Below are 25,020 nucleotides of genomic sequence, written 5' to 3'. Positions count from 1 at the left end.
CTTGGATATTGACCATTTGACTTTCACAAATAAAAGCAGTGGATTATACTTCCTTTGGACGGTGCCGTTTCGGAGCACTGCAAGTTGCAGTGCTTTCCCAGCGCTGCAGGGACGCGAAATCCACACAATATGGCCATTGTACCGTTCGATTTCCAACTGGTTAACTACTTTGGCAGGTAGCACCATAGTTATGAATAACATTCCGTACTGGCCGGTACGTACCGTTTTGACAAATAACCGGTACCCTAACCCCCCAATTCCGTTCCGGACCCAATACCGCTCGGTACCGACCGTTTCGGGAAATACCGGCCGAGATACACATATAGAACTGTTTCAGTTGGTTATACCCCACAATCCATCATACCCTTCCACCAAATTGAAGCACAATAAAGCCAAATGACCCAGATTCACAATCATTTTAGCATTCTGGCCATAAATATGTTCCAGTAATGCGTATGCTTATGGTGCTTTAAATTTAGCTAAGAATTTCACTTTGGCCTGTAAGAGCAAGTTACCAATACTATTTATTTTACCTAACACCAATTAAAATATATATTTTTTCACTTTTTTCCTGTTATTTTTTTCCCCCAAGGAGGGAGGAGAGAGAGAAAAAAACAATAAAAAAAGAAAGAAGTGTGAATAATGCTTAGGTAAGAATGGCTAAGCCCTATTCATAAATGTATTTTACCTACCATTTTACCTAATCTAGTGCAGGGCTATTTTTTGAGTTTCTCCTCTCCAAAATAACTAAAAAAGATATTTTACCAATACTAGTGTACATGCTCTTAAATCATTATCAACCTCGTACCAATCTTCACTATTATACTTTTTTGTCCTTATAAAATATACTAAAAGAGAAAGACAGAGAGAGGGGTAGAGAGAGAATGAGGGAGTGATAGAGAGGAGAGAGAGGAAGAATAATATTTGTTTATTTATATATGGCTACAGTTGTTCGGTATTTTTGCAGAACCAAAACACCAAAATGTATTTTACCTTGAGATTTTGCTACTCTGGTGTAGCATGGTTTTCCAAGGTTTGCATAGCTATTTTACCGAAATCTTCTCTTTACCTCTGCTGATGTTGTTGCTCTAAAACTTAATCTACAGCCACAGGAGCAGAACAAGATTCATTTTTCGTACGAGTTTTCTCTCTTCCATTTCGGGTTCAGCAGCCCATGCCAAGAACTCTGTGATGTCTTTTGCCATCTGTTGTCACAGATGGCAAAGCTTTATGAACTTAGCTACAAACGAAAGTACGAAAGATAGGCCAAGAAATACTGCCTGCGACTCAAATGGAGGGGTACCATCTTCACATTCAACCGCACCATACTGCAGCATTTTAGGCATAGAGATCGCTCCACCGGGGAAGTAAGGATTGTAGTACAGACCTTCTCAAAGCTGCAATGTTATTCAGGAATCACAAAATGGATCACAGTCCTTTGTTCTTAAAGAATGTACGGCCAAATAATATTGAAATCTTAGCACTATGACAATGACACTGTTTTTTCAGTTTATGTAAAAACAATTTGGGGAGTTCATGGTGTGTGCTATAAATGATTTGACATATAAGAAGACTATCGGTCCCCATTAAGACATGAACCAAAAACAAAACATTATTCAAATTATGAGGCAGCACATATTAGATACAGCCGTGACCATGGTCAAACAACACAGATATGACCGAGAAAATGTCAGGTTCCAAAGACAGTCGAATTTCAGGACATTTAACAAAATGCATCAATAAATAGCCAATTATTTTCCTTGTTTCCTTTCTTCACGCTAATTGAAGGCAAGTAGTCTGGGAGCAGAAATTACCGAAACACCAGCTGGAGGATCACGGTATCCAGTCAAAAGAGAAAATACATAGTCATGACCTTTATGACGTGCCTGAAAGGTAAAAGAGTTACGACGTATAACAATGAATATCTTCATTTTCTCTAAACCAGTATTGGTTAGGTGAAATGATTTTTTGAAGGAACAGAATTGCTGGTGAATGATGACTCGAAGTGTAATGCAAATTTTCTCTTTTTCTTTATCAAAAAACAAAATATTAGAACGAGTATTGCAAGAGAACGACCATTCCCTTTCCAGCTTCATTGCAGTCTAGCAAACACTGCCTAACTGATTTCAGAATGACAAGATTACCTTTGCAATGAGAGTTAGATCAGGAGGATATGCCCCACCATTGGCAAACCTAGCAGCTTGTTCATTCGGGTAAGGCTGAGGGAAACGGTCACTGAGCTTGCCAGGGCGGGTGAACATCTCTCCCTCGTCATTAGGTCCATCAACCACGTCAACCTCCGCTGCCAAAGCCTTTTGCTTCTTCTTCTGTGTAAGCAACACCAACAAGATTGCGGAAAGAAATCAGTGACATGGAATGGCACGATGCACAAACTTGCTGGTAGACCTGGTGGCCGCGACGTATCCTGCACACATAAAGATTGGCACATGGTCTATCAAGACGAGCTTAAAAAGTACGCGTAGTCAATACCTGTTAATGAGTTCCTGCAAAGGGGGAAAAACTAATTTTTGCATTAAATGCACAAAGTGGCTATCCCTAAACTCAGAACCCACAACCTAGAGGCTATTAGGCCCAATTTCTGACCCCCAGTGGTCACCCTTTGATCAGGTTGAACTCATGGATCTTCAAATCTAAGTTTTGGAAGCCAGGCATGAAGGTTGCCTATGAAAGAACTCAAAATACAGCAATAAGCCAAAACTGGATAACTAAAAATAGAAAAAAAGAAACAGAAAAAGAAAGGGAAAGGATTGTATGTCTAGTTTGGGCAATTGATTATTACATGTATCCTAAGAACACATTGTAACACCATACTTCAGCATTGTCTTTGTCTGTTTTTAAAAAAACGCTACACTTACGAAGGATGGTCATATGCACTGAGAACGCCTTTGTGAGGCCAGGGATAGCTAGGGGGCTCCAAGCCATGTTCTGCCTCATCAGAATAAGCTATTGTCGTGCAGCTCAAAAGCTCAGAAACCCCTGCCCCAAGAAGCGCGAGCGCTGTTAAAGGCTTTGTCCCAGCAGATCCGTGACTTGGAATAAGGAAAGGCGATTGAGTGGCCTGAAATTTATGAAAATACATGAGTTATCAGAATAAATTTTGAACAAAATTGAGAAGAACCTCTTATTGAAAGTTGAAACATAGGATTGTATTTCAAGTGGAAATTTTTTGGAGAACTCGGTGTTAGAACTTCAAGTGTTAATCTTGGAGTACGCTATGCTTGCACAGTTGCATGCATGAGTTGAACTCATTTGACAGCTTGATATACATTGCTGGTCTCTATTCCTAACCGTTTAAGCTTTTGGAACAATTGGTAAATTAAAGCTTTGGTTTGGTTTGGTTTGGTAGAGGTGTTGGGTTAAGTCTCCATCTACATTTGTTCTCGTTTGAATTCTGCTTATCCCCTCCTCCCCTTTGCATTTTGTTTCCCTCCATCTAATGAATATTCTACTTCTCCATCAGTTTATCGCTCATTTTAAGTTCTGCTTCTCCCCTTTGCATTCTTTTTCCCTCTATCTAAATGATGCGCAAAACCACATCCCATGTGTGGGAGGGTGTTAATTAACTTCATATACTTTGAACCCCAAGGGGTTGGCCTGATGGTCAAGGTCTGAGAAGGGTTTGCTTTCTCCTAAGGTCTCAGGTTCTAAACCTCATAGGTGCTATCGACTCCTTTGAGGCCAGCCCATTCAGACCAATTGCTTCGGCATTAATTGGGCTCTCCGCATGTGGACAATGGGATTGGGCCCCAAAATTAATCGAGGTGCGCGTAAGCTGACCCGGACGGCCAAGTTATCAAAAAAAAGTTTCATATACTTTGACCGTTTCCTTAAGTTTTTGGGACAATTGGTAGCAGAATAGACCTTAAAAGAGATCACATACATTGGAAAGCTTGGGCGAGTCTCTTGGAAAAGTGAGCCTTGAGACGAAACGGTTGATCTTTCCAAACCCTGAAACAGAAATTGATTTCTTTAAAGTTAGAAACTTGAACGAGTAGGCTTCAACCCGTTGATTAGCTGATCATGTTCAACAGACAAATTAAAGAAACTGCACCCAAAAAGAGTTTTGGAAGAGATTCACAGAGAGCTTACTCATGATTCTTTAACCAGATAGAGAGAGAGAGAGAGAGAGAGAGAGAGAGAGAGAGAGAGAGAGGTGGCGAGTGGCGGGATGGCCATGTCATCGTGGAAACAAAAACAGTTTCAAAAACCGAATGGATGTCTCTCCACCGTCAATGGGAAAAGAGCTTATTATTGCTCCTTCAAAATGTTCTCTATTGTGCTCCAACCCTCAACTCTCGCACCGTGCACGCTCTTAATTCTCGCTCTCAAAAATTTTTCATACTCGAGCTTGCGCGCTCTCTCCTGCTCACACTGTGACTTAAAAGGACTGAACTATGATGTTAGGAATGTTTGGGAGCCCTTTTTTTTCTTTAAAATTCCTGTAATGAGAGATTTTGTGCTACAACTACAGTACATTTGTTTTGTTTGGTTCCCATCTTTAAAAAATTCATTTTCCTAAGAAATACAGAATCGCCACCCTTTTCCCAGTGTATTTTTTTTTTGTTGATACGCAGTGGGATTTTTAGTTTGTCATACTAAAAAGTAAAAACTGACATAAATTAGCTAAGCAAGTAAAGAAACCAAAACTGTGTGATTTTCCGTCCCTTTTTTTTTTTTATTTTAATTGTAGGATTTTAGGATTGGAGAATTTGAGACTTGTGGGGGCTCAATACATTTGTGTTTTGTAGGAATAAATGATACATCTACTTAATACTTCCTCCGTCTCTTTTTAAGTGTCCACTACGGTTCTGCGTGTCATTTTCAATAGCTTATATCTTTCGACGTATGTTACGTTTTATGTTTTTAAAATCATTGTCTTATAGAAAATAATTGAAATCTATCAAACAAGATTCATATTGTATATTTTTAGTAATATATATTAAGACATACAAGCAATTGAAAACGATATGCAGAACCGTATAAGATATTTAAAAACGGACAGAGGGAGTACTAATAGATGATAGTATATCAATTATTCTCCAACAATAAAATCCACATTAATTTGATAAGGGAGGGAGACCTACGAGCCTTGATTAAGCACTAAGAGCATCTCCAACGCCCCGCCAAAGAGGGTCTCATACGTATCCATTTTTTTGGCTCCCCTCCCATTTTCACCCCCTCCAATGGGGAGCCATTTCACCTACCAAATTTGGGTCGAGACATTTTTCTGGCCCAATTTAACTGAAAAATGGCTCATGCCACGTCAGCTTTCCCTCCCATTTTCAACTACCAAACCCAACAAAATAGCGGATCAAAAAAAAAAAAAAAACCCAACAAAATAAATAAAAATCACAAGATCCATACCCATTTTTTGGCAAACAAAAAGATTAACCGAAAATGAACCTAAAAAATTATTATTTTTACCTTCCTAGAAATTAATAAATTGGAAACAAGAACCATAGCCAGATTGTTGCTCTATTCATTGAACCTCCGATCGCTGGACCGTCACTTCCCTTCCTAAAAGTCGCTGAAGAACGCAAGTGATAAGAGACAAATTGGGTGTGTGTGTGTGTGTGGTGGGTGGGGGGGGTTGTTTTCTTCATTGGATGTTGATGACTTAGTCTAACCAAGGAGGGTTAATTATCCATTGTGGTTGCAAATTGCCAGAGAGTGACTGTACAAATTTAATTGATAAAAAATTAAGAACGAACATGAGGTATACAAAAAAGTAGGTAGGAGAGGTAGATAAATAAATAAAAAAGACTTAAAACCAATAAAATTAGGAAGGTGAGGTAGATAAAAAATTAGGTAAAACCCTGAAATCGTGGTTAGGTGGTTAAACAATAATTAAAGTATATAAAAAAAATTAATTGATATTTCAAAAGTTTGTTGAAAAAAAGGGTTGTTGGATGATAGTTACGGAAATGTGCCAAATTTTGGCTCCCCCTCCAATGGAGCACTTTGGCCAAATTAGAATGCCAAAAAAACACTGTAGCATGCCAAATTTGACTTTGGCCCCCGTAAAAAATGGCACCCACCATTCGAGATGCTCTAAAGAATAAAAACTGAAGTTGGATTGATTTCGTTCCTTGGCGCTCTAATGGCGCAGAATTTTTTTCAGAAACTTGTTCTACGCCAAATGGATAACCAGCTTTCGCTTTGAGGATATAACCCCATCCTTTAAATAGTGAGTAATGGCATTTAGCCAACTTTAGCCTCTACTAATGACAATTATGCAGTACTAATAGTGGCTGTTTTTCAAAAAGTCAAAACACAATTCCGGACAAGACTGCTCAATGCCGGTGAATTTATGTTAATTCATACAGTATTTGTATCAAACAGCTATGGACGCATTAATGCCTGGAGTTCGTGTTTTGAAGTTGTAACCCGGACATTGCTTCTTTTGGCGGCCGAAAATGCCGCAAAACAAAAGTCTCTGGTCCAAATGAGACTCATTTTAGGCCCTGAAAAGAGAGAACATAAAAGAATAAAAAAAAAAGGCAGCACCACACTCAAATTTCTATCCACCCCACCATGAGCTTGTACACTTGATCAAAAACAAAAACCATGAGTTTGTACACTGTATGGCTTGGAACTCCGGCATTCAAAGATTGGCCCGAGGACTACCTCCCCACTTTGATGCGAGTTATGCTCTATCTCAAATTTGTAGTTATGCTCTATCTCAAATTTGTAGTTATCGCCAACCCTATTAAGGAAGCCTGTTAAAAAGTTCCTCCATAAAACAGTACCAGGTTCTGTTCTACCTAGCCCGCAACATGTCCACACCCTGCAATGTTCCTTCGGGAAGTGCACTAGCATTAAGAATCCAACAACCAAAAACACGGAAATGGATTGTCACCAGTTTCGCTAAGAATTGCACCCAACAAACAGTTCAGCGTTTTCGGACCCCTGACGGATCTAATTCAATAATTGATTCCATTAATATTGCACATCACATTGAGACACTTAGTTGTTGTTTAAAATCATGTTAATTGGATCCTTAATACAAAATAACTCGGAACTGATTTTTGCTGGGTTCCGACCCAGTGTGTTCAGAAACCCAATTTTTATTTGTTTTTGTATTCCATTCACAAACTAAATGGTATCAAATTGACATTATTTCAAACCATACTCATGGTGTTCGACAAGATTGAATTAGGTCTGGCAAGTGGCTGGACAACACTGAACTGCAGTTCTAGGCAAGACTGCCGACAAGCCGTCTCAGACAATATAGAACATATATAGCTGTACACTGGTTTGATTTCAAGAGGTTTGAAATTAGGATGCAAGATGTCAAGAGGTGAAATAACTTACAATGGATCTCTTCAGTTGGAACTTCGTGTCGATTGCTTAAGTTTAGTTAATTCACTCAATGCATCTTTGAGGGGTTGTGTCACCTTGTTTTTCTTACCCTGAAAGAACATATGTTTCAAAACAAGCAGCTTCCAAAAGTTGAAGAATGAAAAATAAAAATAAAAATTATCATATACTTGATCAAGAATAATAATATGTACAGATATCTCCCGATGAATGAGAAGCAACACTTCCAATTCATACTTGCAGGCCCCCGCAATGATTTACCACTTTATCTACCTTATAATTGACCCCGCATTTGTTGGTCGGAGGCTAATACGCAGGGAACAGGCTAAACTGGTGTAGCACTGGTATTTGAAGTAAAACTTCAAAAACATCAGATAGAAGCACTCTGGTCACAAAAGTTCATCTCGACAAGAAAGAGATATCTGCCCCAGCAGCTGAAATTGACACTTTTAACTATTGCTGACAATGAGAAACACTAAGCCCCTATGAAGCACAGATACAGATTGGAGTCGTATCCATATCGCGGTATCTAATTCCAATACTCGCGAATACGTACCCCAGAAGTATCCACCATATGAAAATTATTACTCCCTCCGTTACAGTCCACCTTCCCATGTTAGGATGTTCCAAAATAAATGTCCAATTTCAAAAGTCAAAACAAAAAGTGATCCAACTTTCCATGTTTGCCCTTCTTTAAATTGTTCATTATGGTTTCCTTTTAGATTGAATTCTGAATTCCTTCTGAGACTACTGAATAGCCCAGCCAATTTTACCTCCAATTGGAACCAATACCTCTGGTTTGGAGCCAAGCTTGCCACCTAAATTTTCAGGATTTGGGAATTTTATTAGGAAACAAGCGGTACCAATTTAAATTGGTACACAAGTTATTCCATGAAGGGTAAAATTCTGTACATGTAATAATTAAGCTCCCTTAAAAAGTTGGATTCCCAAAGCAGGACTACCAAATTGGAACGGAGGAGTATTTAATTTTTGAAGTATTGGATACTTTAAGACACACATCCAAACTTCTACGAAATTAAGATTGTGACATTTCTTGCATAGTAGTAGAGTAACATTGTTAGGAATAATGGAATGATAGATTTGTAGCACTTGCTTTGTTAAGAGATAGTGAGATTCTGAGAATAGAGAAGTAGCTGCTTTGTTAATAGTTATTTGAACATTTTTTACTGTGTCAATTGTCATACATGTGTTCGAATAAAAATTATACTTCGATAATTAATCAAGTAACCAAGTAAACTTAATGACTTATAGACAACAATAATGCATATGGAAAATATAACAGTTTTATCACTATGCTTGTTATTAGGGGTAATAAGAAGCTAAATAGCTAGTATAAAAATGCCTCTTAAATCTAACGTATCCTAGTCATACCCGTATCCATTTTTTTAGATTTTTGCGTATCGCCGTATCCGTATCGTATTGTCCGTTTCCTGTATCAGTATCCATGCTTCATAGCTGAGTCCCCATTTTTGCTTGTCCATCAAGAATAGTTCCACAAGCACATAAGCATTATGCAGAAGATTTATGAGACCACAAGCTAACCTCAGACGTGTCATACCTTCAAGGATGGGATTAGGGCAAAAACTTCATCCAAAGACTCTGGACATATATTGGCAATCATGCATATCTGTAGACAAACACCGAATCAAAACATCACCCAGTTATCATCAAATTAGGTCAGTAACTCAGGCTGAGATAGATACCTCGCTGTCAGAAACGCCATGTGCTTTGAGAGGCCTGATATTTGAGTTAATGGCTCAACAACAGATTGGTCAAAATCATAATTGGGATAAACCTCGTGAATGATGACAGATACTCTCCCACATAATAAGATTAACAATAATTAATAACAAGGCAAACAACAATAACATCGTTTTCCAATAAGTAAAAGGATACTCAAGCACTTGTCGAACAGATTCAGGGTCTGTATAGCGGCTACCATTCTTAGCATACTGGAGGCCCCTATCAAATGGTCTGCAAAGAAACGTGTTAGGGCTTCTCAATGAGATGAACCAAATCCTTATACCTACAGCAGTTTCCTTAATCAAGAAGATAAAACTTTAAACAATGTTCCTCACATTGGGATTTTAATTGTTGGATCTTCAGATAGTACAACCATTTGCTCCTGGATTCCTTGTACAATATCTGCTGCCTCACAGTCCATCAGACATTTGGCGTTCTTTGGAAGTTCTGCCCAATACCAACAAATGATGTGAAAAACAATTTCTACTTCATACATTCATAGTGTATTTAGCTAAACCAAACCAAACCAGACCAGACCAAGCAAAGCCTTAAGCCCATTTATTTTGGGTGGTCGGATACATGAATCTGTTTCTCCATTAAGCTATGTCGAGGGCATAGACAACTAACCTAATACCTGTCAAGCTCAGCCACATCTACCACCCATACCAGAGGCCAAACATTTTCAACAGACACCAACAATCCAATACTGTTCAGGTTGTATTCATCTTGACCTAATCTACTACAAAAAAAGGTTCAAGGGTGTTGCCATTCTAATGTCAAGATGGTAACAAAATACTTTCCAAGGAGGTAAGCAAAAATCACCAAAGTAGATGAAACAAATAACACACAAAAAAAAAAAAAACAGAAGAAAAACGAGGAAGGTCCTTTTAAGGCTTTAGCTCAAAACATACCATTTTCATGCACTGTTAGGTTCTGAAGAACTCTTTCCCAAGTGACAAATAAATGGATCTTTAACTCATTCACAGGAAATTCCAATCAAAGATTCTTTTTTTGTTTTTTTTCCAAATGCTCCTCTAAGCAATTAATTTTGTGAAGCCACTTTAGAGTTTAATGTCACTTTTTGCACTAAGAGTTTATTTAATTCTGCAATTATCCAACATGGTATCACCATTTTCGCAGCAATTCTATAAATGTAGTGACACTAGTATGACCTATTAAATAGAAAGAACAAAACAAAATTAACGTCATGTCTTTCAAAGGACCATATATATTGTGTCCAGGAAAAGCAAGCACTAACCCTGCTCATTTTTTTGCCTGGATGTGGAAGATCCTTTTGGCATTGAGCTCTTGCCACCATTTGCAACCTTGTCTCCTTTCCCCCCTTTTCCCCAATCACCTAGAAATATGTACATCAGTCACATATCAGTACACATAAGTATCAACAAAACAAGAAATCACACATAGGAAGTATCTCTGGTAAGCATAGAACAACTTTTTACCTTTACCATGTTAGACTTGTCCCACATCACTCATTTAAGCCACCCAAGCTTTGTTAATCTATTCTAGAGGCTACTCCACCTATTGCCAATTGGTTTTAGATTGGAACCCTCTAGGAAATCTAACATGGTATCAGAGCTAGGCTTGGGTGGCTTCACCCTTCATGGGAAAGTCTGTGTCATCTCTGTCACCCGAGTCAATCGCTCAGCTCCTGGTCTGTCATGCATGTGAGGGGGAGTGATAGACTTGTCCCACATCGCTCATTTAAGCCACCCAAACTTGGTTAATCTATTCTAGAGGCTACTCCACCTATTGCCAATTGGTTTTAAGTTGGAACCCTCTAAGAAATCTAACATACCAAAAGGAGTATCACCCTTCCCACCAGCTTTTGATGACTGGTTGATGTCGGATTCTAGTGAATCTATAGCATCAAGAGTAACATTTGAAAATGGTGAGACGGGATTAGAATTCAGAGTCCCATGCATCTTTGGACCAGCTGAGGATACTAACTAAGGACTTTTGCGAGAGAAGAACAAAGAATGAATAGGTTTACACCTTCAGAATCAAACTGAACTTTTCGCCCACTCTTTGACTTTGCTGGGCTATCATCCTTCCCTTTCAAATGAGCTAGGCAAAGAAATTTGAATGAGAAAAGGAGATGGTTAAGACAAATAGCATCACTAAATCTTTCTTTCGAGGATACCTTCACCAAGTAAATAACAAGAAGAAGAAAAATAACAACAAACAAAACCTACACATATAATGCACCCACCAAAAGGAAAGGGCCTATCAAAAGATCAATTTTGTTGCTTAGCACACATTTCTACATTCTCAAGTAAGAACAGATCATTGCCTGTTATAAGCATATGTGTGTCACGCAACGAAAAGACTGCCATCATTCGATGTGCTGCTCAACAGAAATTTGTTTTATTGCCCGTTATAACCATATGTGTGTCACGCAACAAAAAGACTGCCATCATTCGATGCGCTTCTCAACTGAAATTTGTTCCGGGTATCTTGAAATTATGTTTTTTCTTACTAGCAGAAATGGGGTACTGCATATCTTAACATGTGCTGATTTGGGGTTTTTACCAAGATGTACAAACATTTAACTGCATGCTTGGTCGGAAGTTAGAAAGGAAAATTTGGGATATATATATGTATAAAGGCATGCATACCGGGAGATTTGAGAGAAGACTTGGGCAGGGAGAACCCTTTTCCTCCTTTCTCTGCCATATACTGCTACTAGCGCTAGAAAACCCAAAAACCAGATTCCTGATTAAAAAAAAAAAAACAAAAATCCAGAAACCAGTTTGCTGATCTAAAAAACAGAAAACAGGTTTCTGATCAAAAAACCATATACACAGAAACCAGATTTGAAGGTATTTTTAAAATTTAATGCTCAACCCACTTCAACCCACCAGAATGCCATTTCACAAGAAAAAGAAATCAGAAAACTAACCGGTTTTGGCAAAAATACAAGGGGAAACAATACTCTTCCTTACCTAGCAATAAAATCCTTCTTTGGCAGACCTAGGATACTGAAAGAGATGGAAAACAAAGACGAATTACCTTTATCATAAAAAATTGAAATCGAAGAGAAATTGGGGTCGTGGTTTTGAGAATGTGAATTGGGAGATTTTGTTATTTTGCGCAGAGTAAAGTAGGAGTAGTATAGTGTTTGTTAAACCCTTGTTGATAACTCTCTCCCAGAGAGGGGAATACGCCGAAACATAGCTGTGAGATTAGATTCTGCCTTGAAATAAATGTGAAGAATAATTTTGCAGTTTCGGTAGTTTTTTTTAGTAATGAGTCTTGCTTATGAGAATAATGCCTTTTTTTTAAGTTTCTGGATATACTTAATTTTGACCCATCCCATAACCCTTTTACATTATATGTACCTCATTCTGGGTTCCTCTCATTCATGACAGTGGTTCCTGATATTAGTCAAAATATACATAATTTAATTCGGATGCCTGAATTTTTTTTAAAAAATAATTTAGAGAAAAATATTTTTTTTAGAACCCACAACTCTAACAATTACTCGAGATGATTTACTTCCTTAAATCGTTATATCTATCAATTTGACTAGTCCTCATGTAGTCTCGTCTATAAGTGAAGGAAAAAAGAAAAGGAGAATGATTATACACTCCTCTTGTATCTATTGACACTCCTTTTTTTTATTTTAGTTATGTTAAATTATTAAATTATTCTTATAATTATTTCCGGAAAAAAAGAGAAAAAAAATGAAATGTTATTAATGAATAAAAGGGGCCAAGGGGGTATTTCTCAAAAGGAAACTAATGTAAACTACACGACTGCACATCATTAATACTAGCATGCCACAATTTAAGAGCAAATCGAAAGCAGATTCAGTTTAATCCTTTATGATTCGGTCCAATTTTGGGTCATTTGTGGGCTCTTTCCGAATTCACAATAATGATCGGAGCTATTCGCTTTGTAAAGCTTGTCGCGAACATTAACTACGTTAAGAATCATGTTTGAGCTTCATATAATTGGATTACATGGATTGATATGATTTCGAAATGGATTAAAGTTGAAAAGAAAACAAGCGTGCAACATCCTTTTCCCACGTGCAGTTTCATCTCCCGTGGTGCTAGTGCTACGGTCACTTCCCAGTTCCCACCGTTACCCCACCAAGACTTTCGCAATTACAAGTATTTGCAAATTAATCTTAATTTTCTTTTCTAATACATTTTTCTACTTTTACCTGAACAAAAAATTTTAGAGAGAGAGGAACTACAGGGAGTGAGGGAGAGAGAGAGAGAGAGAAGCATCCGTCCAGTTTCGGAAAACAGGGGGCGGACCTAAGATCAGAACACAAAAACCCTAGCGGTGTCAAAAAAACCATGTGGAGAAGACTCTCTACGCCGCTCCGAACCCTAGCCACCGCAACCCGATCTTCCACCCTCAACCGATCCGCGCATCGCCCCGCCGTCGCCGCCTTCTACCGCCACTTCGCTTCTGATTCAGGTCGTCCCTCATTTCTTTACTTTGGCGCTCTAATTTTGGGGTTTTGCGGTGATTTGAATCGGTTTTGTTATTTTGTGTAGCAGAAAATGTGGTTTCGAAGAAGAGGGTCGAAGATGTAATGCCGATTGCGACCGGGCACGAGCGCGAGGAGCTTGAAGCCGAGCTCGAAGTGAGTTTTATCTTATGCGTTTTGTGTGATTGGTTGTAACTGTTCGTGTGGAGTAATTGTGGTTTTTGGTGGTTTGATTTGGTTAGGGACGGAAGCTTGATGATATCGACCATCCGGCTGGTCCTTTCGGTACAAAGGTCTGTATGAGTTATAGATATCGTTACTTAGTTTTGATGGTTATTAACGTAATTAGATAGATTCAGATTTGAAATGAGAAAAGGTTACTGTTCCTTCGTGTTCGATTGAGAGTGAGAGGTTATTCAGTGCCCCTGCAGCACTGCCATGTGGTGCCACAGGCCCCTCTTCCACCACACATTGACATGGGACCGACGCACTTTGTCTTGGGCCACACCAATGTGTGGTAGAAAACGGGCCAGGCGCACCACAAGACCCCACTTTTGGTCACTACGTGCTAATGCTAGTTTGTTTGTGTCACATTAAGTTGTAGTGACGAATTTCGGAATTACCAAAAAAAAAATTTTTAAGTTGTAGTGACCATTGCCCAACAGGAAATGAAATGGGTCAATTGAATGATGTATTGATTCCTGTTTTGTAATGTGAAGTTTCACTGTATAACATTAATCTGATTGACTCATCATTCGAATGTAAGGCGTGTTGAGGAATTTAAGTGATGTTAACTGAATTTTTGAGATGTGTTTAATTTAACAGCTGTCTAGTATTAACTCTATATTAACCTGTCAATAATGAGAGTAGGACAACAAGAGATTTGAATAAGTTCTTCAAGTTGACTAGAATGGAAATTGAAGTTATTGTGCTTGCATTGTTAGAGATTGTGTGCGCCCATATATTACTAGGGGTTAACCGTAGGTATCTGAACCTTATATATAGGAAAAGCCTGGCAATTTTTAGTATGCTTTGAACCTTGCGTAATCTCTACGGGCGTTTGAGCATACCTTGTTGTGCCTTCTGATTTCTCTAATTGCAGTATAACCTGACATCGGTATTACTACTGCCTACTGGTATCGATGTATTTTTCATGAAATTTTTGTATGACCTGCATCATATGATACGTTTGTTCCTTGCTTATGGTGGTATTGAAAAGAACATAAAATCTCCCTGTGATAGCTGGTAGGTTTCCTATATTTCTCGTTATGATTGCATGTATTAACCACCAAGATGTTCCACTCATGGTATATTTCTTTTAGTTGTAACTTGTAAGTACTTTTGCTATCTAAAGCAATTCTAAACTTGTTGCACTTTCTCTACGTTTGAAGTTCTACTAAATACTACCACTTAGAATTGTTTTCCCTCCCGAATTTTTTGGTTACGGGTAATTAGTGAAGTCAGATGAATTTTTCCAGTGTCAAGTCCATTAATTCATCAAATTTTGGAATTTCTGCCTATTGAAGTTGCAGAAATTATGCTGTTTGGGCACCACTAGTTGGCAGCTTGATCTGTATTTCCGGCCACCTTAAAGTTCAAGTCCCTGTTCCAACACCGTTTGGATGTCTTACTTTGGGCATTTTGTGGGACTTTCCTTTGTTTAAGAAAGCATTGAACAGTCCCATTTCTGCAAAAGTGGCATCTATTATGGGTGAAGTAGAAGTGCTGATAAGTTTTCATGATTTGGTTTTTAATTTTCGAGTTATAGATGATTTTCTTGGTTGAGGAATTTAAAGCCTGTGATAATATATGTGTGTGCTCGTGCATGCATGCTCATGAGCGTAACCAAATTGTTGAACAAAAGGGTGATCAAATTTGTCTCATTGATTAATCAAGCAAGGAGTTATTGTTGGTACTTGGGTTGATAAAGAATATTAGTTGAGCTCAAATCCGCCACCATTAAGATGGCTGCCGTCGTCTTCATTAATTTGACATCCCTTGAAGCAGCTACATAACTTTATCCTTAGCACCCTTTTCGCTGAATTTTAACTCAACTAAGGAAGCAATTTCTGTTTTACTTCTCTACTTGTTTCTGAGGTCTTATGCATCACTAAACCTTTTAGTAAGTTACATGGAATGGTTTTGGTTAACTGATGATTTCCAGAATGTATGGGGATAAAAGTTACGTACCATATCGTTCCTGAGGATAATTTGGGGAGCGTGGGATTTTAGTTGAAAGCTAAAACTGCAGTACAATAGCTTATGATAACTAGAGGTTCCAAGCTTCGAAATCGTATTCTGTTGGAAGCTTTTGGCTGCATGTCTTCCAAGTAATATCACAATTCCAAGTTTGAGTACTGGCCCAAAGTCCAAACCAATGCTGTCCATACTGCACTGTCAGTGATTAGCGGTATTTATCACTGGTATTCACCGGAACATGTCAATAATTTGACCAGAATGAAACCCATTTCCACATTTACAATGTTTCCCCGAACTGGTGCATATTGAGCTGTACCAGCCGGTACCAAACTACCCATACATGTCAATTTGTTGCCTACTCATGTAAAACTTAATGATTCAGGGAGAAATTTAGAATTTCTTTTCCATTAGTATCAGCGGTGATACCTGAAGCATGATATCATCTAAAAATAGTTTCCTAATTTGTTTGCCTGTAGGAAGCACCTGCAGTCATCAAATCAACCTATGACAAAAGAATTGTTGGATGCCCTGGAGGTGAAGGGGGTAAGTCCTATTTATGTTTTCTACTTGCCAAGCTATAATGTATCGCCCTAATCTTAATTTCTCCGTGACAGAGTAAGCATTACTTTAGTGCATTCGTGGAATTAGCTTCTTAATTTTAGCTATTCAACACAATTTTTTCCTGTTTTAAGCAGAAGATGAGCATGATGTTGTTTGGTTCTGGCTAGAGAAAGGCAAGCCACATGAATGTCCAGTGTGCTCGCAGTACTTTGTGGTAAGTGAAGTATAATCCTTGAACATGGGTTCGGATATGAAGGCTTTCTGTGGGTCATTCCTTTTTTTTTTTGATCAGTTCTGTGGGTCATTCTTGGAATTCATAATTTATTATGCTACTTTATTCAAATTCATCTATCAATGTAGAAAAACTTGTGTACTTTCCAGTGGGAATTGATTGGGGTTACAATTTGAACTGAGAGCAGTTATAAAACAATTTGCAACTTAAAATGCTTTTTGGCCACTGAATAAATTCCATTTATGCTGGTACTGGATATGAAGCTTGGATAGGATTAAGGTGAAGGTCATATAGCTTGCTTTCCATGTATTTAAGTGCTTTGTAGTCAAATCTGGTACTTTAACATATAATACTGCTGAACAAACATGAAACTTCATTTTACCAAATGTGTCTTACATTAAGTGAGAATTCAGTTCCCGTTTACGCAAAATGAATACCTATTTTCAGTTATTTTTTGCATTGAACTGGTAAGTTGATTGTGTTATCAAGCACCCTTATTGGCCAAAACATTGAGTGCTTCAGTTTGAAACACTAATTAATTGCATTATTAAACAGGCCTTAGTTCCTGTTGAGCCAGAACTTTCTAAACGTTTGATGTGTGTTTTGCAGCTGGATGTGATTGGCCCAGGAGGACCACCAGATGGACATGGTGATGACGAGCATCATTAATTCCTGATTAAAGTGTTTCTGCCGGAATAAAATCTGGTGAGAGAATGCGACAGTGTTAGTATATTTTGCAGCTTCAGAACTCAAAGGCTCTGTGTTTTCTTTCATTTTTACGAGTCCGTAGTGGTCAATGGTTGTTGCCATGGTGGTTGCCCTGGCAACAGTTGATCTGATATTTTTCCCCCTTCAGATGTTAGACGCGGGTTAGTCATCTGGTGCAGTTATGGATTCCTCTCAGTTTTCTTCAATGCTATACAAATAAATGATGGCTACGGTTTTATTCTTTTGGCTGACTAATGGTCGTTTTGGCTGATCTTCAAATCTAGTTTGTTGTGGGTTACTTTCGAAATGAATTCGGGCTGCATATATCCTTTTCCATTCACTTCCTGTTAGAAGCATTGTCGAAACATGATTGTGAATTTTTGGCACCTGTTGCGTCTTTCAGAGCTCTAATTGTGAAATTTCATCAGGGAGATTCAAGGTTTTCTTCTGTAGCTTTTATGACTATTGGCTGGATATTAGTTTTCGAAAATGACAGGGTACATTCCAGAAAGTTGCAAGCTGGCTTGTGCTGAAAACTCGTTTTGGGACAATGTGATGGGAATCATCTTGTAATTTATTTGAAACTGTGCCCATCACAGTCTTTCCAATAATGAGAAAGGAACATTATGTGCGCTTTTGTTCCGATTCCCATGGAATAATGGGGTGAGGAAATTGCGCGGAGAAAAATTTGGACATATGGCCTCTATTATTCCTTCTGGGTGAATCAATTGTTTTCCGAGTTCGAAGTCCTATCAAATGTTAAAAAAAAAAAAACTTTATTGCTTGCTTTTCATTGGAGAGATTCTGTGAAAAAAGCTTTCTAATAGTTCATTATTCTTCTATATTATCTTATGGGAACCTTCCTTCGTAGAAACTCGGGGTTCCATGGCCAATTTTATTGAGAATGCAAATCTTGTTTTCGTACGGGTAATTTTCAAATTGTTCAGTCATGAACATCAGTTGTTGAAAGGAAATATCTTGATGAATTTGGCTTCTCTCTAGTATGTGTTTAGACTGCATAGAGCTCTCTGTGAAATCCCAGCTGTTCAAAAGAATTTCAATGGGTAGATTTTGTTGAAAGACTTCCTGGGGAGAGTAGTTTATTTCTGGAAAGATTTTTTTAAAATTTAGATTATTGATTGTTGAGATGAACGACTCTGTGGTCCTCATTGCCGAATTGCCGAGAAGTTAGATCGTATTTTAACTCTGACAGCAAAGTAGTGGCAGCAGAATATGTTGTTTTCTGTTGAAATAAAAAAAGCCCACAAGTGAAAGCATCAACCGTTTTCCATTAACCTGGAATTGTTCTTTTTTAGGTCGAGGCTTTAAATAAGGAGTTGACAAACGAAAGTTTCCCCCTAAAGGACGGACAAGGAGCACACACAAAAGTTTATGTTTAGAATGGAAAATATCAACGGTGCTACACCCATCGTTTTGATTTACCACTCAATAGTCACCGTTTAATATTTCACTGTCTGTCTTGGAAATCAATGGTCCCGTCTTGGTAAAGTTTTTTAAAAATTCGGGCCATCCAAAATACTTTTTAAAAGCAGTGGGGGAGCTGTAAAAGGTAAGCGATGGCTGGCGTAGACTTTTCAAATGGAAAATGAGATGCCACAGATTAGACAAAATTTTAGGAAGTTTATTGATGATGGAACCATCTATTTGTGCACGAAAGTAACTTGTTCATATAGAAAACTGAGATTGGATTAAATTTATTACTAGTAACAATGAATGATTTCCTCAACAAACTTTACAAATATGCAAAACTTTACAAATACGAACCATCTATTTGTGTAAGTCTTAAATGAGCTCACAAATATGCAAAACTGGATGTAACTCAACCCTAAAAAGGATCTGATGCCATTGTAGCATTGACGGTTAAATAATGCGCGTGTATGGGCACGAACAATAATCCGGAAATTGAGTACGGGAGGCGGGATCTCAACATAGGATAAGTGACCTAACTCCAGACACAAACTCTGCAATGTACGTTGTTTTCAGTGGAGAAATATCATCAAGCAGCGAACAAAATCAGATTTTGGACTTTGCTTTCTGCTTCTCATGAATACAAACAGACAAGATTCATAATGAATGCCAGACTTGAGCTCCAAATAATGGCTGGCAAACACGAAAAGAGACAGAAGGAGAGAAAAAGTTCCTATGCTTTTTACTGCCCGTGTATTCAAGGTTGGTGATTCTAATATCTAATTATCTATAGATAGATATATAACTGCCAGCAAGAACATAAACCCCGTTCTTAAACCCCACAAGTTCTTGATTTTTTCGATCAAAACATAAGTTCTTCTTGATTATTCCCTTACTTTACCAGATTTTGAGATTGGACAGGCTGAACTTCACTTTCCAGTTAGTGGGTATCAATCAAATCATCCAAAATAGATATATAAACGATGGGAAGAAGGACAATTTTTCCTTTTACGAAATTGGGATTATTCTTTCTTGGATTTTAGCTTTAAGTAATACTCTGGAGTTTCATTTTTGAACTGAGTTTATTTATGGCCGCTGCTTGTCACCACCATAGATTCCCTATGTCCACTGTAATTTAGATTCCTTGTGTTGCTCATAGAAAGATTGCCAGCTTTTTTTTTTCCGCACTCTTTCTCCTTTTCTTGGATGCTCTCCTTTTGGTTTTTTAGGGTTCTTTAATCACAAGCCGTGTACATAAACGTAGTGGTATAGGTTCACACAGATATCTTTATTTCCAATTTCAACCTACCCATTTGGTTATAAATAGAGAATACCATCTGGGTTATCTTCATTGTATTACCTCTTCTCACCACATTAGGCCTGTTCTCACTCACTAGTCACACATTAGGTGGTCTAATTGCTTCCCTCCCTCTAGACAGGACAATGAGTCGTTCAAGCAGTTCAATGAGTTCCGGTAAGTTTCAGTTCTTCTCCATTTTAGTTTCGCCCCATCTTGGCAGTAGTTATGATTAGAGTAGTCATGTTATCATCTTATACATTGAGCTGTTCAACTGGGTTTTTGGTTCTACAGAAAATTTGGGTCAGTTATTGTTGGAAGAGCATTTTTCGGCCTTGTAATTTTGTTTATTTGCTCAAACTCTTATGATTTTGGAGCAATGAATTTGTTACTATAAATATCAGGTAGTAGAACGAATAGAAGGACACTGGAATTTGGAAGGACATATGTGGTGAAGCCAAAAGGTAGGCACCAGGCGACAATAGTGTGGTTGCATGGCCTTGGTGATAATGGCTCTAGGTATAATTTCTACCTTTTCATATCCATTTGTGTTATGGCTATTAGCATTATTGTGATCAAAAGTTAACTGTCTACATTCATTCTACTTATTTGAATCTTTCATGATCCTTCTTTTCACTTTGATAATGGGAATAATAGCATATTTTCGGCAAATTAAACAAACTCTGCTGGCCAATACCCGAGTCTGAAATTTGAAAACGTCTCTCTGCCTAGAAATACGATAACCTAGATTCATTTCATACACAACCAGCCTGTTGCTTGCTTATAATAGCAGTTGGAGATCAGATGGTGGAGTTCCAGACTTTTTCCCTTCTTAATTTACTGTTTATCTCTGAATTCCGCATCAACAATTGTGGAAATTCTATATTTTTCCTTTTATGATAGGTATATGCTATGTAAATAAATTGGTGGATTTTGTTTGTTCGAAAACCAAAGAAAGATGAGGCCATTTCAAGAATGTCAATATCTTCATATGTTTATGTTCTTTCTAGAGGTGTGTTTGATGTTAAACATTTTTAGTGCTGAGCTACTTTCTCACTTTTCAACGTGATTCCAATTTTGGGTGACATGACGGAGAAAGCAGCCGCAGCTTGAAGTTATAAAACTCAATGCTTTCCGCGTTCATACCTTTTCTCATTCAATTTTTCCTTAGATTTGAGAAGGAATTGATGCCCGATTCTCACTTGGGGCCCTTAGTTCACTAACTTGGTTTCGAACAGATAGAAGTAAACTGGAAGTCCATCTACTCTTTTTCTTAAGTCCCCACAGCAGCACGAGGGACACACATCCCTAATCCAAGGGAAACCTGGCTGTTATCTTGCAACTTTCTGCAGTTTCTTAATGATTCCTACACTTGGGATTCTTCTTTCACTTAATCATTGTGGTCCCAATACTAATATTGTAAGCAAGTGGTAAGCATGATGAAGTGTCTAAATTTTTTGGTTTGTTGAAGTAACATTGTTAAGATGCGTGGAAAATACATTGGACTCCTGAATTCTGATTATCATCCTTCAATTAACGAAACTATATTGTATTAAGCTGGTCAACAATTAGAATTATGAACAAAGAGACACGGCTACTCATCTGTACAAGTTTTGTTATTGCAGCTGGTCCCAAGTCTTGGAATCGCTTCCTCTTCCGAATGTAAGGAACCTGTCCTTGGAATACTTTTGGACTTTGCATGCTTGTATGCTTTCTTTATTAGCCTCTTAACCACACATCAAACGTTATTTTGCGCACCCATAGTTGGAGATTGGCACTTTCTTTTCCCCTTGAGTTCTGCGATTCTTGGTTGATGAGAATCATTGGTTCCACCTTTGCGCTGATATTCTATCATGCAGATCAAATGGATATGCCCAACTGCTCCTACTCGTCCAGTGGCTATGCTTGGTGGATTCCCTAGCACGGCATGTAAGTTTAAAGCCAGATTTTCTGATTTTAGTAGTACGGATTAAATTTGTCTAATATCTCTTTGTGGTTCGTGTCAGGGTGTGACGTTGGAGAAATTTCTGAAGATAGTCCAGATGATTTTGAAGGTTTAGATGCTTCGGCAGCACATATTGCAAACTTCTTGTCGACAGAGCCTGCTGCAAGTTAGTTGCTCTCTTGTCGCTTCATCAACTATAGTTTATAATTGCCATGTGTATCAATTATAGTCCAGATGATGTTGTTTAGGCCATTCTAGCTGACTCTGGTTGGTGTATTGCACAATTGGATTAGTATCATCTATTAATTTTCAGCTTGTTGACAGTAAAACTTGGTATTGGGGGCTTCAGTATGGGCGCTGCAACGGCCCTTTACTCTGCAACTTGTTTCGCCCAAGGAAAATTTGGAAACGGAATCCCTTACCCAGTTAACTTAAGGGCTATTGTTGGTCTAAGTGGTTGGCTTCCAGGTTCAAGGTATGATCTGATATTTCCTTCTAAATTGAACCCTCTTGCCTCTTCTTCGATCCTCTCATACATGAATTGATCTTTTTGCCAATGGAACTAATACATGGAGGAGGGTGAACTTTTATTAGCTTCTGCCTCAAGAGAAGCCTCATGTGAGGTGTTTTTTAAATATCTCATCTGATGGTTCCCTACGGCTATGATTGGAATAGTTTCCAGTATAAGTGCACGTTCTTAGGTGGATGAAATAACTTGCATGCCGTTACTTATAAAGATTAGTGATTTTTATAGTGAACGCCCGTGGTTAATAATTCAGATCTGGTTTATGCAGGACGTTGAGGAACAAGATAGAAGGATCACACGACGCTGCAAGGCGCGCTGCCACTTTGCCCATTTTGATCTGTCATGGAAACAGTGAGTATTTTCCATTTTAGCCACTCCTTTTTCAGTTTGCCTAGGGATGGGAAGTTCTTTTCTCCTTTTGTTCTTCAATTGAATGCATGTAGCTTCAATCCCAGGAGAAGAAACCTAACATTTTGCTTTGTCATATACCTACTGCAGGTGATGATGTAGTTGAGTATAACTATGGAGAGAAGTCCGCAAGCATCTTGAGTTCAGCAGGATTCAGATACCTCACATTCAAAACCTACAACGGGTATTTTACCGATCATCTTGTTATTAGGAACTATTAGGTAACTCGGTAAGCTTCATGTAGTTTCTGAATCGTTGTTTCGATTGTGCAGGCTTGGTCATTACACAGTCCCTAATGAAATGGATGAAGTCTGCAATTGGCTACATGTGAGGCTTGGGCTTGATGGGTAGCGCTCTTAATCACCGGATGAGATTTCATTTTGTAATTGCGGATAGTAAGGGGTCAAGAAAGGGGAAAGAAATAAGAGAAGTGAAAAGCACATTATTCGTTGATTGGGTTGAGTGAGCACGGTATATGGTATAGGTAGATTGAAAGTTTGAAACCTTTGTAATATTGTAATTGGTATATGGTACGGTATGGTTTTGTGTTCTCACCTGTCCTATAATAAGTAATTGGTAGAATATGGTATGGTATGGTTTTGAAATTCTACTACTATTTGTAAGCACTTTGTGTTGGTTTTCCAGAATGACTAATCAATTTATAGGTTATGGCCTCTCTCTCTCTCTCTCTGGGCTTGGTTGAGAATTGGCTGGTACTTTCTATTTTGCTTTAAATTTGGGAGTTTGATGCAAGTGCTTGGTTTGCTGATAGCCAATGGTTTCTTATTTTTAGTATTGGATGCCAATTCTTAGAAAATTGAATATCATGAATGGATACGAACAAGTCATTTAAATCTCTGTTTTAAACAAACAACCAACCTTTATTACAAACCCTTGTTATTTTCGGATTAAGAATAAATTCTATCCGGACTACCTGGACACCTCCATTATCCGGATAGTCAATGCCCATCTGCAACGTTTCTTGTTCCGGGTCCCACCCCCCCCCCCCCCCCCTTCCTTTTTCTCGCATGTCCTCCTCTCTCTCTTGCCGTTTATACTGTACTATATAAGTGTGAACGGAATAGGTCATATTTAATTTTTGACTTTAAGGCTTTCTTGCGTTCACAATTGATATATATAATATACAGTTATTTCCAAATAAGGAGGTTTTTATTTTAGTTAAAATAAGGACCTCTCCATTCCTCCCATTTTCCGTTTGAATTTCGATGATCCAAGCAGCTCAATGTGTTCAGAACGTGATTTTAGGAGTACTCGCGAGGAATCAGAAAAAAAAATGACCGGAAAGAGCTTCATCCGAGCAGTTTTTATTTGAACCGTTCGATAAAAAAACAAACAAAAAACTGCTCGGATGAAGCATTTCCGATCATTTTTTTTGCTAATTTCTCGCGAACTCTCTTAAAATCACGTTCTGAACACATTGAGCGGCTTGGATCATAAAAATTCTATCGGAAAAGGGAGATCCTTATTTTATTAAGTTAAGGTGGTCCTTAGGAGAAGAGGACAAAATATATATATATATATATATATATATATAAATATATATATATACATACATACATACATACATACAGTAGGACAGAGAGGAGGACATGCAAGAGAAAGGAGTGGGGGGGGCCAGAACAAACGTGGCAGATGGGCATTGGCTATGCGGACAATGAGAGTGTCCGGGTAGTCCGGATAGAATTTATTCTCTTTTGGGTACTGAAAAGTTATACACGCACGAACAGGTAATTCTTTAGGTTTTCTTTTGTGAAAAATACTAAAAGAGTTGGAGAATCAGAAAGCTAGTCATAATTTTTGGAAAATATTTTGAAATATTTTAGCAGTGGCGGAATTATTGAATTTAGTTGGAAATCTATAAATTTCCACGATAATAGATAGGGGGTGTTTCCCTTTTTCAAAAAAGTTTTTTTTTTTGAAAAAGAAGGTAATTTCAAGCTCAAAAATCACATGTTTACGTAAATAATTTTTCTATCAATATGGATCTTATTTGATAGATTTCATTAAGATATTTTTCATTATATTTGAAATTACCTTCTTTTTCAAAAAAGAACTTTTTTGAAAAAGAGAAACACCCCCTAATAGTAGAAGTTTTTGGAATCATTGCGGTGGCGGTCACACCCGC

The 25,020-nt window shown here is 38.0% G+C and overlaps 3 protein-coding genes and 1 pseudogene across 14 annotated transcripts; 2 read left to right on the top strand and 2 right to left on the bottom strand.

The window, feature by feature from the left end:
* Positions 1-1,211: 1,211 nt before the first annotated feature.
* On the bottom strand, positions 1,212-4,434 carry LOC131298781 (cytochrome c1-1, heme protein, mitochondrial-like; annotated as a pseudogene).
* Positions 4,435-6,318: 1,884 nt separating this feature from the next.
* Positions 6,319-12,340, bottom strand: LOC131335452 (DNA-directed RNA polymerases IV and V subunit 4-like). 11 transcript variants are annotated; one of them, XM_058370793.1, is made up of 10 exons: positions 12,136-12,340; positions 11,742-11,814; positions 11,119-11,190; positions 10,364-10,462; positions 9,441-9,552; positions 9,259-9,336; positions 9,066-9,099; positions 8,921-8,989; positions 7,336-7,433; positions 6,319-6,819 (listed from the first exon to the last, which is right to left on the bottom strand). In XM_058370793.1, the coding sequence occupies exons 2-9, from the start codon at positions 11,797-11,799 to the stop codon at positions 7,347-7,349; spliced, it is 609 nt and encodes a 202-aa protein (XP_058226776.1). In that variant the 5' UTR covers positions 11,800-11,814; positions 12,136-12,340; the 3' UTR covers positions 6,319-6,819; positions 7,336-7,346. The 11 variants fall into 11 exon arrangements, with proteins under 11 accessions (XP_058226776.1, XP_058226778.1, XP_058226785.1 ...); XM_058370795.1 differs by having other exon boundaries at positions 6,319-6,808; positions 11,742-11,838; positions 12,069-12,313; XM_058370802.1 differs by lacking the exon at positions 11,119-11,190.
* An 843-nt stretch (positions 12,341-13,183) lies between these two features.
* Positions 13,184-18,019, top strand: LOC131335451 (cytochrome c oxidase subunit 5b-1, mitochondrial-like). 2 transcript variants are annotated; one of them, XM_058370792.1, is made up of 7 exons: positions 13,184-13,557; positions 13,641-13,726; positions 13,813-13,863; positions 16,246-16,312; positions 16,465-16,544; positions 17,172-17,267; positions 17,699-18,019. In XM_058370792.1, the coding sequence occupies exons 1-6, from the start codon at positions 13,434-13,436 to the stop codon at positions 17,229-17,231; spliced, it is 468 nt and encodes a 155-aa protein (XP_058226775.1). In that variant the 5' UTR covers positions 13,184-13,433; the 3' UTR covers positions 17,232-17,267; positions 17,699-18,019. The 2 variants fall into 2 exon arrangements, with proteins under 2 accessions (XP_058226775.1, XP_058226774.1); XM_058370791.1 differs by lacking the exon at positions 17,699-18,019 and having other exon boundaries at positions 17,172-17,511.
* A 1,159-nt stretch (positions 18,020-19,178) lies between these two features.
* On the top strand, positions 19,179-23,560 carry LOC131335450 (uncharacterized). Its single transcript, XM_058370790.1, has 10 exons — positions 19,179-19,460; positions 20,134-20,172; positions 20,400-20,514; positions 21,621-21,657; positions 21,855-21,924; positions 22,002-22,106; positions 22,265-22,415; positions 22,735-22,817; positions 22,965-23,058; positions 23,147-23,560. The coding sequence occupies exons 1-10, from the start codon at positions 19,361-19,363 to the stop codon at positions 23,223-23,225; spliced, it is 873 nt and encodes a 290-aa protein (XP_058226773.1). The 5' UTR covers positions 19,179-19,360; the 3' UTR covers positions 23,226-23,560.
* The last annotated feature ends 1,460 nt before the right edge of the window (positions 23,561-25,020 follow it).

Source organism: Rhododendron vialii, chromosome 8a (genome assembly GCF_030253575.1).
Source record: "Rhododendron vialii isolate Sample 1 chromosome 8a, ASM3025357v1".
NCBI classification, from domain to species: Eukaryota; Viridiplantae; Streptophyta; class Magnoliopsida; order Ericales; family Ericaceae; genus Rhododendron; species Rhododendron vialii.
The sequence above is the reverse complement of the archived record's forward strand: the minus strand, read 5'-3'. Positions and strand labels throughout refer to the sequence as shown.